Source organism: Triticum aestivum, chromosome 4D (genome assembly GCF_018294505.1).
Source record: "Triticum aestivum cultivar Chinese Spring chromosome 4D, IWGSC CS RefSeq v2.1, whole genome shotgun sequence".
Classification (NCBI taxonomy): Eukaryota; Viridiplantae; Streptophyta; class Magnoliopsida; order Poales; family Poaceae; genus Triticum; species Triticum aestivum.
Window position 1 is genome coordinate 488,540,043 of NC_057805.1, and position 12,385 is coordinate 488,552,427.

At 45.3% G+C, this 12,385-nt stretch overlaps 1 protein-coding gene across 1 annotated transcript; it reads left to right on the forward strand.

The window, feature by feature from the left end:
- The first annotated feature begins 9,980 nt into the window (after nucleotides 1–9,980).
- Nucleotides 9,981–11,909, forward strand: LOC123098919 (probable inorganic phosphate transporter 1-7). Its single transcript, XM_044520993.1, has one exon. The coding sequence runs from the start codon at nucleotides 10,155–10,157 to the stop codon at nucleotides 11,739–11,741; it is 1,587 nt and encodes a 528-aa protein (XP_044376928.1). The 5' UTR covers nucleotides 9,981–10,154; the 3' UTR covers nucleotides 11,742–11,909.
- Nucleotides 11,910–12,385: the final 476 nt, after the last annotated feature.

The following is a 12,385-nucleotide window of genomic DNA, read 5'->3' on the forward strand; positions in this document are numbered from 1 at the left end:
CGATACACGGAGTGACAAATCATAATCTTGATCTATGCCAACTCAACAAACACCTTCGGAGACACCTGTAGAGCATCTTTATAATCACCCAGTTACGTTGTGACGTTTGATAGCACACAAGGTGTTCCTCCGGTATTCGGGAGTTGCATAATCTCATAGTCAGAGGAACATGTATAAGTCATGAAGAAAGCAATAGCAATAAAACTAAACGATCATTATGCTAAGCTAACGGATGGGTCTTGTCCATCACATCATTCTCCTAATGATGTGATCCCATTCATCAAATGACAACACATGTCTATGGTCAGGAAACTTAACCATTTTGATTAACGAGCTAGTCAAGTAGAGGCATACTAGGGACACTCTGTTTTGTCTATGTATTCACACATGTACTAAGTTTTCGGTTAGTACAATTCTAGCATGAATAATAAACATTTATCATGATATAAGGAAATATAAATAACAACTTTATTATTGCCTCTAGCTAGGGCATATTTCCTTCACGGAGTTGGTGTCCAGAGGCGAGTCCGGCATCCGATGACGGGGAGAGTCTCTTTTGACTCCGGGTGCGCCGATGGCGTGGTCACATCTCGGTCTCCAGCTAGAAGCTCCGTGATGGGAGAGAGTCTGGCGAGGTTCACACTCCCGTCTTCGGACGAAGTCGTCCGCCTCGAATCTAAGGCCGAGGCAGATACGAGTGTCGACCCCTGGACGGGATCTGATAGTGGATCCGAAGGGTCTCCTTCGTATGGGTGGAGAGCGGCGGCCGAGGCCGTGAACCCTTCGAGATCAGGTCTCCTCAGATATCGGCGATGTAATTAAAACTTCCAAACCTGATCTGGTGACCAGGGGCGTAGCTGTCGACCTGCTCAAGGTGACCGGTCGAGTTGGCACGTAGCACGAAGCCGCCAAACACAAAGAGTTGACCAGGGAGAAAGGTCTCCCCGGAAATAGCATCGTTGTCGATGACGAGGGAGCCATCGATTCTTCTGTCGACAACACAACGGAACTCTCAATGAAAGCACCAATGTAGGTGTCAAAACTGGCAGATCTCGGGTACGGGGTCCTAAGTTGTGTGTCTTAGGATCGATGGTAACAAGGGACAGTAGGGACACAATGTTTACCCAGGTTCGGGCCCTCTTAATGGAGGTAAAACCCTACGTCCTGCTCGATTATATTCGGTGTGTATAAGGGTTACAAGAGTTGATCTACCTCGAGATCGTAATGGATAAACCCTAGTTGTCTAGTCTGTGATTATTCTGATAGCCTCTACGGACTAAACTCTCCGGTTTATATACACATCGGAGGGGCCTAGGGTTGTACAGAGTCGGTTTGTAGAGGAAGGAAATAGTACATCTGGACACCAAACTTGTCATCCACGCATATAGGAGTCCCACCCGGACACGGGGGATAGTCTTCTGCTTTATCTTCACGGCCCATCAGTCCGGCCCATATCGAATAGACCGAACACCCGAGGACCCCCTAATCCAAGACTCCTCACTAGCCGATCTCAAACTCTCCACAAAGCTAGCATCAACATTTATCTTAATATACTCCGGATCCATGGGGCTTCCAAAGACCACGATCATTTTTTGGCGGTCTAACGTACTTCCCGTCACAAAACACCCCCTTACCCATTTTGCTTAAATCCACTTGCACACAATTGTTAGTAGTCGTGAATGTTTTCCAATAATTTTCCATGAAGATAACAGAGGCGGTCACTGATTCTTTCCTTTTTGCTATGCATTTTGGCTACACTATAAGAGTGAAGTTGCTTGTGTATCTTGTTTTTCAAACTTCTGTACAGTATATCATAGTTCTGTTATATACATTGACAATTTTGAGTTGTGGAATCACGCACGCATCTTCTTCCAAACAAAATAAGTACAAAGCACATGTTGAAGTACATCTTTGCACCTAAATCGTATATGTTTCAATTGCTGAATTGAAAGGGCTACAGAGAAACACAAACCAATGTCCTAGAAAAAAATCTTCAGTGGTTTTCCTAATCTTGGAGGAGGAGGAGGAGGGGGAGGGGGCACCGCCCCCTTTTTCTTTCTCTTCTTGTTTCTTCTTCTTCTTCTTCTTCTTCTTCTTCTCCATCAAATACTTGTCATAACTTAACTTGAGATAGTTGACCACACCACCCCCTCGGAAGTACACATCGCTCCACCGTTGGGCGGTACCATGTGCACCACTATTTGTGCCGGCGGCGGGTGGACATGCCTGCCGTCGTCGCCGGGAATGGAGGAGCGGCTCATGGTCACCCGTCGGGCCTTGCCAAAGACAATGGTGAGGAGGAGGAGGAGGGCAGGGAGAAGCAGGTCTGAAGTGCCATTGCGGAGGACTGGTGGGGTGGTCGTCTGGAAGATTAGAGTTGTAGCAAGAATGCATGATCCCTTTATATAAGAAAATGAGAAAAGTCTAGTTTTAGTCTCTCAACAAATCGCGAAGTATAAATTTCATCACTCAACTTTAAGAAAAAGATAATTTGGACCTTTAACTTTTCAAACCAGAAATTGTGCCTTGAAGGCATTCCATCGAGCAGCTGTCATGTGCCTGCACTGCCTCCTCCTTGTAACCTATGTGCCATGGTGGCAAACAGTACCGACAAGCGGCATCACTACGCCAACTAGACCCGAAGCCCTGAGAAGCCTGGCCCAATTCAGGACGAGGCCCAAGCAAAATGCAAAAGCGTTTGTGAAGGAGCAATCCCAAGGTCACTGACAATAAGTGGCATCTGCATTATATTGATCATTTTGACCCAAGGTTGAGGTGTATGACATTCATGAGTCATTTTGGGTTCAGTTGGCCACGTTGAATTTATCACCAACTACGACATATTATGTCGGTTGCAGTAGGTCTATAGGAAAGCTTTGGGCTAAAATGGAGAGGTACATTTTGGCATATATCATCATCAGCTTGTTTTCTTTTCTTTGCCACGGTTCCCAATAAGTAAACATCCTTTACAATAAAATAGTAGATATTGTGGTGGTGTTGATCCAGACTTCGTGGCTGATGTCAGGCTAGGTGTGAAAGGAGACACCTTTTATCCATCCTACCGTGGTGGGTACAATGTGATGTGGGCGGCTACTGATGGCTTGGACATGGATGCCGGGGTGGCGGCCCCGGGTGGCGGTCCACGTGGTTAGCTCTCCGGCGGGCAACCATGTGGCGGTGGTGACTCCCTGTCTTGGTCGTGTGGGCGACAGGACGGGTGAGGCGGGTGGCTCGGGCGCCATCTCTGTCTTCTCAGTGGTGGCGCTCCGATCTAGATCTGGGGATCTGACCTCACCGTGCTAGTCCTGGACACCTCGTGGTGACATGGGTGAGTTGCCGAGCGAAAGCTCTGCGCCGACGACGGCGACGCTTGCGGGCGCCGCTATCATCCTGAAGACGTTGTCGGTGTTCTTCTCTCCGTGGCAGGGCTCCAGATGAAAACTCTGTTCGTTGCGGACGCGGCAATGGCGACGCTTGGCACTGTTTTCCCTCCGGAGGGCGTTGTCGTGGAGCTTAATTAGGTGAGCTAGGGTGTAGTGTGGTGTTGTGTTCAGTTTGTTTTGGTTCCGTTGCTAGTTGTCTTAGGATTGGCTTGTAAGAGGGTCACCTCATCACCTTGTATCGTTCGACCGTGTACTTGTTCAGTTATAGCTTTATTTATAAAGCGGGGTGAAAGCTTGTTTTGAGAGAAATAGAAGATACTGTAAAAGTAGTTAATGGATCCAAATTTACCTCAGTGGCCTTAATTTTCGCTCTTTCCAAGATTCTTTTTGCATGCGGTTTTATTGTGTTCAGTTTGATGGAAGAGTCCGGCTGCGACGACACCGATCACTGTCCACTTGTCACACACAGGTAGCTGGATGTCAAAGTCGATCTATAGGTTACAGATAGATGAGTGTCGGGGAACGAAGAACAGAGGAGAACACAGAACAGGATACAGTTTTCTCTTTCCATGTCTTATCCCGTCCACACAGCTTCAGCATTTTCTTTTTTTTGAGATAACCACACAGCTTCAGCTAAATAACAAAAGCCAGCCACACACACGCGACTAACTCACTCATGGACCGGCCCATTCTGTTCAGTCGTCATCCGTCGTCATGCAGAGCTAGCGTAGCGCCAGCCGTTGAAGTGAATGAATTCGAAAGAACGCAAAAGTAAGGAAATGAGACGACTCTTTCTTGAACAATTTCATAAGCAGATCTTCCCCTCCACACCAATCAGAGTTTTTTGGAACCTGCTCTCGCTGAAGAAAATCGCTACTCGCACAAGCAACTGGGTCGGCCCATCACCGCGCATATTTTAAAACAGAAGGAGAAAAAGATGCATGCACGGATCCCAGTACCTCAAGGAAGAAGACCGTCGCTGCTAGCCACTCCGCGCACCTGGCATTCGTGGCTGGTAGTAGGGCACATCCTTCTTGAGGTAAATAGAACAGGTTTTCTCGGGGTTTTTTCATCCTTTTTTCTGTTTCTTTGCTTTTTTTTTCTTCTTCAGTTTTTTTCAAGTCTTTTAGCATTTATTTGTTCAGTTTTATTTTTCATTTGGTTTTCTTGCTATTTATTCTATATTTTTGTATATGTGAACACCATTTTTCTCATACATGTTTAACTTTTTTATTATATGATCAATATTTTTGCTATACACATTTTTTACATTTTTAAATGCTCGATTAACATTTTTCATACACAATATTTACATATTTGAATACATGGTCAAAAATATTCTGTACACATTTAACATTCTCCAAATACTTGATTAACATTATTCAATAGCTTGTTCAACATTTTTTCAAATGATTGATTAACATTTTTTATATACATGATAAACTATTTTATTATTTTTTAATATATGGTCAACAATTTTTCTATATATATTTAACATTTCCAAAATGCTTGTTTAACACATTTCAAATACTTTTTCAACATTTATTTCAAATTATAGATTAACATTTTTATATACATGAAAAAATATTCATCATTTATTAATACATGATCAAAAAAAATCTATACACGTTCAATATTTTTTAGAATGCTTTATTAACATTTTCAAATAGTTGTTCAACATTTTCCCAATGCTTAATTAATATTTTTTTAAATACCTTTTCAACATTTTTCAAATACTTGTTCAACATTTTCTGAATGCTCATTTAACATTTTTCAAATACTTGTTCGACATTCTCAAATGTATTTTGAGAGTGTTTTTTGTAATGCCACGCAGCCGAGATTCGCCGCCATCGATGTGTAGGATGAAGCACCGCTCCACAACCTACCGACACCCAACCACCAAGCTGTCCACATGTCCGTCCAGCCGATGAATGTCTCCAAGATGATGCCCCACGGGGGTGACGACGAAGGCGTCGCCATCATCGGATCCAGGAGGCCCCTCAACGCCTCCATCGAGGGCTACGACGCCCATGGGTGCCGCCGTCAATGGTAGCCACCTCCAGATCTAAGGTTTCCCCCAGAAGCAATGGAGGGAGGGACGCCCCCACCATCGCCTCCAACAAGGAAAACGACAGTCACGGCGTTGCCGACGATTGTGGCGTTCTCACCCACTTCAAAGGCTAGACCACCATCTTCTCCTCCACTTGATCCGCCGCTAGGAAGCCACCGCGAGGCAACACCCACCGACCAGATCCCTTTGGACCAGGACCTGCTTTGGACCGAGGATGAAGACAGCCAAAGGTAAAGGAGGTCACATCGCTGTGTGACCGGCGCCATGGCCACACACATGTCGTCCCGAGGCGCCCGCTCAAGATCCACCGTCATAGCCACATCCCTAAGCCGCAAACGGGAGACAGAGGGGATTCAAGGGAAATTGTGAATGACATTAGGGTTGGAAGAATACAATCAATGATGGATTGAAATAGACCTTTGTGGAGTTAAAACTTGAAAAATATTGATATTTTTCTAATACAGTTCTTGCATGATGATGTATCTTTCACCTTTGACAAAACTTTTGCATAAAAAGGCAATAGCGTTGATGACGGGCACGAGTTTCGGTTGTGCTGTAGCGAAACATGAGTGTTGGGGATGGTCCATGTAGACGATAGAGGATGACGCCAACCATCATTACAAGTTTGCTAACTTAGAAATGCGAAGAGAAGTGGCAATACAAATATATCGCTCGGGGCGTGTGATGATTTGTTTAACCCGTTGCAACGCACGTGCATGGTCTTATATATTTATTTTTTAATCTAATCCTAACCACGATGTATTTGACCTTTTATATTTTCTGACAGAAAGTATGAGCTCCTGAATGTCTTGGAATTTAGCGGCTCATGAAAACGGATGTGCCTTTTAGTGAAGGAACCAGAGGGGAGGATACATAAGTACTTAACTTACTTTAAATTTCTACATCTTTTCACAAATAACTATCGTACTTGTGTACTGCCCATGCCTCCTTATCTGGCTTCTCCATGTGCATTAACTATTAAAGAATTTGAGGAAGAGACTGAAAGTCTATTTTCTCCATGTGTAACGGCTGGAAGATAATTTGAGGAAGAGATCAAAAGGCGCATAAATGAGTATTCTGATTCTGGTGTAAGAATGTTGGTTCTTGTATACCTTGTCTTTAATGAGAAAGACTATGCGATCAAGGAATACTTCAAACACTGCCAAACCATCTGGACACGGAGAGGCATGCTAATCTATGGCACTCTGCCATTTTATACAAGAGTCAATTACAGTGGTGGTGCTAGAACTTGTCGAACACGATCACTTTAGTGCTACAAGTTGTGGCATACATCGAAGTGGTGCAAAAACTTGGCTTTGAAGTGCAAATATAGTGCTTATCTCGGTGTATACGGAATCAACGCTGACTAGGCGCATGGGGCCCACTGTCAGTCCCTGGACCAGGAGAAGGGGTGTGTGACTTTTTTTTCCAGAAACACCCTCAAAATATATACTTTTCAATAGAAAATATATAAGTTGACGTGGACCCGTGATTATCTCGGGGTATACGGAATCAACGCTGACTAGGCGCATGGGGCCCACTGTCAGTCACTAGACCGAGAGAAGGGGTGTGTGACATTTTTTTCAGAAACACCCTCAAAATATATATTTTCATTAAAAAATATATAAGTTGACGTGGACCAGTGGGTCCGGCCTGTTGGGAGAGAGTGAAAAGTAAACAAAAAGAGTGGGCGGACGGTATCGCACACATAATCAGCAGCTTGCATGCAATCCGGCTAGACAATGCGCCAATCACAATACGATGTTTAATTTGGATAAGTAGGTTATATCTACTCAAAGAGAATGTGTGTGGAACTTAAATGGGCTACCGATACTGCAGTCCAATTTTCACTGGCATGTTTTTTATTTTTTCCTAAAACGTAAGTAATAAAAATTACGTTCATATATTTGTGTGTTATAAATATTAGGCGTACAAATGATGATTATTAAATAAAAAATTTAAATATACATCCATGTATTGTACAAAAACAATTAGTTAATATGGAAAAAGTTTAATCAATAAAAATTATCACAGACTCACGGATTATATTTATATTATTAAATATTAATATTAATATCAACAGTTTAAGGTTTAAATTATGAATATCTTCAATTATACAAACATTGAACTATACAAATACACAAATGATTGAAATGTTTGTATAACTATATTTTTAATTGTAATTCTAAAAAGATATTGATTTTTATTTTGAATCATACAATCTTTTTGTAACTCACAAATATTAATTTAAATATATGATTATTTTGTAAATAATACGTGATTTTTTTCAAAAATAATTCATTTTGTTTGTGTGTACAATATTTATGCACACAAATATACAATATTTATTTCATTTTGTTTAATTTTCACTTACACCTGACAGGTGGACCCACTGGTCATACAGGTGAAAAAATTGGCACCCCTCGCACACTGCCAACAGCTTTTTGTGAAAAAAAATTCGAGGGTGTTTCTGAAAAAAGTCTCAGACCGCCTTCTCCGGGTCCAGTGGCTGACAGCGGACTCCATGCGCCTTGTCAGTGCCGGTTCCGTATACAAAATGAGATCGACACTATTTGCACGTTAAAGCCAAGTTTTTGCATCACTTTGATGTATGCCACAACTTCTAGCACCAAAATGACCGTTTGCGTCAAGTTCTATCACCACCACTGTAATTGACTCTTTATACAATCATGTTTGCTTCATGCATGATCAACCTACATCACTTTTCCCATATGAAACTGGCCCCTTTGAATCAAAGAGGCTCTATAAATCTGTGTTTTCTCAAACTTGACTTCTCCTTAACTTGTAATCTGAAATTAGAGTATGTGGCGCACGATGCTGAAGTTTAGACCTTGGCCATTGGGAGAAGTCGTGCAGTGTGACATTTTCAAAATTGGCAAGTAGACTGCTCCCCTGTGACATTATGAGAATGATACTACAGTATCTTTGGCTTTATAATTTGACTCATGTTGAGTTTTCAAATGGGTGTCTTCTTGTTTGCGCAGATCTTGTCAGGAGCTTGTGCTTGCTGGCATCAAGCTATGGACTTGCAAGAAAAAGATATAAGGCCTCCTTTGGTTCATAGGAATTTTGTAGAAATTCTAGAGGATAGGAACTTTGTAGGAAAAATTCTTTTGGAGCCCTTTGGTTTGTAGGAACGGATTCCTATTCCTATGTATGGTAGGAATCAATCCTTCACATTTTAAAGGAAAAAAACATTAGTCTAGACTCAATGGAAAAATTCTTATCCTATGCATCAAATGACATATCTTTTTCTATAAGAATTGAGATGCATGTCATCTCACTTCCTTTATTTTTCCTATTCCTATATTATTCTTATCCTATGAACCAAAGGAGGCCTCAAGGTGTGTTTGGTGCTTATATGAGATCCCAGAAGATGATTATATGTACTACTTTGCTTTATTCTTTGTATTTATCTGTATATTAGTAAACAGATCTAGAGCATAGCCATTGCATTATGTGGTATCGGTGTGTGTTCACTGCAATCTTTTTGTATATTCATAAACGTGGAAATACTCTGTCAGAGTGGGTCAATTTGTATATCTGAGTGTCTGCACATGAATCTTGACTATATATAGCAATATAGGAACAAGAACCCCTTAAATTTTGTCATGTCACATCTACTGACTTTTCCTTCCAAATGTTTAAGTATTGAGATTTTTAAAAGAACATATTTTGTTTTTGTAATGTAGCATAAACATTCAACAACCATGTATTGTTAGCATGATCTGAGAACAAATTTGAGTGCACAAGGACGAGAAATATCATTTTGATCATGTGTCATAAAACATAAGTTCTTTTTTTTTTGCGGGGACATAAAACATAAGTTCAATGCGATGTGTAATTTGTGAGAGGTCTGCAAGACGTGATTACTGCAAGTTTAAACCCTGGGGTTTCAAAGGCACCTCAAAGTGTCACTGAAATAGCAGAGTAAATTGAATTGAAAACCCGATTGAAAGAAAGGCTTGCTGATGATATAAAAGGAGTTAACGACTTGTTCATCACACAAAGTTGAGAACTGGAAAAATATATGCGCCCCCCGTGCAACGCGCGTGCATTGTCCTAGTAAATATAAATTCATAGAAATGACTCTATTTTTTCCCAAACGGCACGACATATCACCATGGAACTTGACAAGTCAAAGCAACTTTAACATCACGGTGTATCGAATTTGATTCGGATTTTTTGGTACACGTGTACTAGGTTACACGCATGTTTTGGTTCATGTGGCGAAGTTTGATCATGTGTGGCTATATACACAAAAATGTATGGATCTTGGGTACTGCAGACTAAACAAGAATATGCCCTTGGCTCCACACATTTTCGCATAGAAAACGAAAGCAAAACCTCCGCATGCACGTAAAAGAGCTTCGCAATGCATGGGAAACTCTGAGCCCCTCCATGTTGTTCTTTGCAGAAGGGAATCGATTTTTCTTTTGGGGCAGAGAAGAGAACCGTTAAACAGGGAGAAGTTGTTGGTCTCGAAGGAACGAAGGACCAGGAGCCCCGAATATGCTCAGCTCTCCGTATATACATGGCTGACAGACACCTGTGCCTTCTCCCTCAGTTCACTCCCATCCTAAACCTCAACAACCTTCCACCGCGGCGGATCGCACCACCACTTTCGCCGCCGGCCGGAACGCCCGCATAGAGAGAGGTTGTCTTGGCGTGCGGTGGCAATGGCGGGCGACCAGGTGCACGTGCTCTCGGCGCTGGACGGCGCCAAGACGCAGTGGTACCACTTCACGGCCATCATCGTCGCCGGCATGGGCTTCTTCACCGACGCCTACGACCTCTTCTGCATCTCCCTCGTCACCAAGCTCATCGGCCGCATCTACTACACCGTCCCGGGCTCGTCCCGCCCGGGCAGCCTCCCGCCGACCGTCTCCGCGGTCGTCAACGGCGTGGCCTTCGTCGGCACGCTCTCCGGCCAGCTCTTCTTCGGCTGGCTGGGTGACAAGGTCGGCCGGAAAAGCGTGTACGGCATGACGCTGATGCTGATGATCCTCTGCTCTGTCGCGTCGGGGCTCTCCTTCGGCAACACGCCCACCAGCGTCATGGCCACGCTCTGCTTCTTCAGGTTCTGGCTCGGCTTCGGCATCGGCGGCGACTACCCGCTCTCCGCCACCATCATGTCCGAGTACGCCAACAAGCGGACGCGCGGCGCCTTCATCGCCGCCGTCTTCGCGATGCAGGGGTTCGGCATCCTCGCCGGCGGCGGCGTGGCGATCGGGATCACGGCGCTGTTCAGGGACCTGTTCCCGGCGCCGCCGTACGCGGCGGACCCCGCGGCGTCCACCCCGGCGCAAGCGGACTACGTGTGGCGCATCGTCCTCATGCTCGGCGCCCTCCCCGCCGCGCTCACCTTCTACTGGCGGATGAAGATGCCGGAGACGGCGCGGTACACGGCGCTCATCGCCAAGAACGCCGAGCGCGCCGCGGCCGACATGTCCAAGGTGCTCCAGGTGGAGATCACCAAGGAGCAGGCCGGCGATCTGGAGACCGTGATTACCATCAAGTCCCACACGCCGCCGCCGTCGTTCGGCCTCTTCTCCGGGGAGTTCGTGCGGCGGCACGGGCTCCACCTCGTCGGCACCGCGTCCACGTGGCTCCTCCTGGACATCGCCTACTACTCGCAGAACCTGTTCCAGAAGGACATCTTCAGCGCCATCGGGTGGATCCCGCCGGCGCCGACGATGAGCGCGCTGGACGAGCTGTTCCACATCGCACGGGCCCAGATCCTGATCGCGCTCTGCGGCACCGTGCCGGGCTACTGGTTCACCGTCGCCTTCATCGACTCCGTCGGCCGGTTCAAGATCCAGCTCATGGGCTTCTTCATGATGACCACCTTCATGGTGGGCCTGGCCGTGCCCTACGACTACTGGACGGGCCAGGGCCACCAGGCCGGCTTCGTCGTCATGTACGCGCTCACCTTCTTCTTCGCCAACTTCGGGCCCAACGCCACCACCTTCATCGTCCCCGCAGAGATCTACCCCGCGAGGCTCCGCGCGACGTGCCACGGCATATCGGCGGCGTCGGGGAAGGTGGGCGCCATCATTGGGTCGTTCGGGTTCTTGTACCTTGCCCAGAGCCCCGACCCGGCCAAGACCGCCCATGGATACCACCCCGGCATCGGCGTGCGCTACTCGCTCCTCGTGCTCGCTGGCTGCAGCTTGATGGGGTTCCTGCTCACCTTCCTCGTTCCCGAGCCCAAGGGCAAGTCATTGGAGGAGATGTCGCGTGAGACCGAGCCCGACCATTGCTAACTGTCTACTCACATATGACTGTCGGTGAACACTGCATTTAGTTTTGGCAATTAGGAGATGGCGACACGGTGAAATAATCGTCAGAATTATTTTAAGGAGTAGAGGTTCTTCTTTCTCTGTATCGTAGTATGGTTGAATAGAATAAATAACATTTTATTTTACCTGTCATTGAGGTTTGGGGGATTTTTGTCCACACCCCCAGCAACACTAAAATTTAGAACGACTATTTCAATGTGTTTCTTCACGAGTTTATTTCTCAGAGAGCTCGTTGTGTGTTATACAATACTACAATTATGGGGATATGATTTAAGCACATCAAGGATAAAATAAACATCCCCGCAAAAAAAAGGATAAAATAAACATGCAAACCAGGTGAGCTGCCCTCGAAACCATATACGCTAAGAGTGGTTTTGGAGTGGCTCCGCCACATCTAGGGATGACAACAGCTTGATGGGGTTCATGCTCACCTTCCTCGTTCCCGAGCCCAAGGGCAAGTCCTTGGAGGAGATGTCGCGCGAGACCGAGCCCGACCATTGCTAGCTTGGGGGCGTCTCGTCGTTTATTTTTTTCATCGTTATACTCTAAAGCAACTCGTAGATGACTGTCTGCATTTTGTTTTTTGCAATTAGGGGATGGCGACATAT

Coding starts and splice junctions, on each gene's coding strand:
- LOC123098919 (XM_044520993.1), top strand. CDS start 10,155: ATGGCGGGCGACCAGGTGCACGTGCTCTCGGCGCTGGACGGCGCCAAG.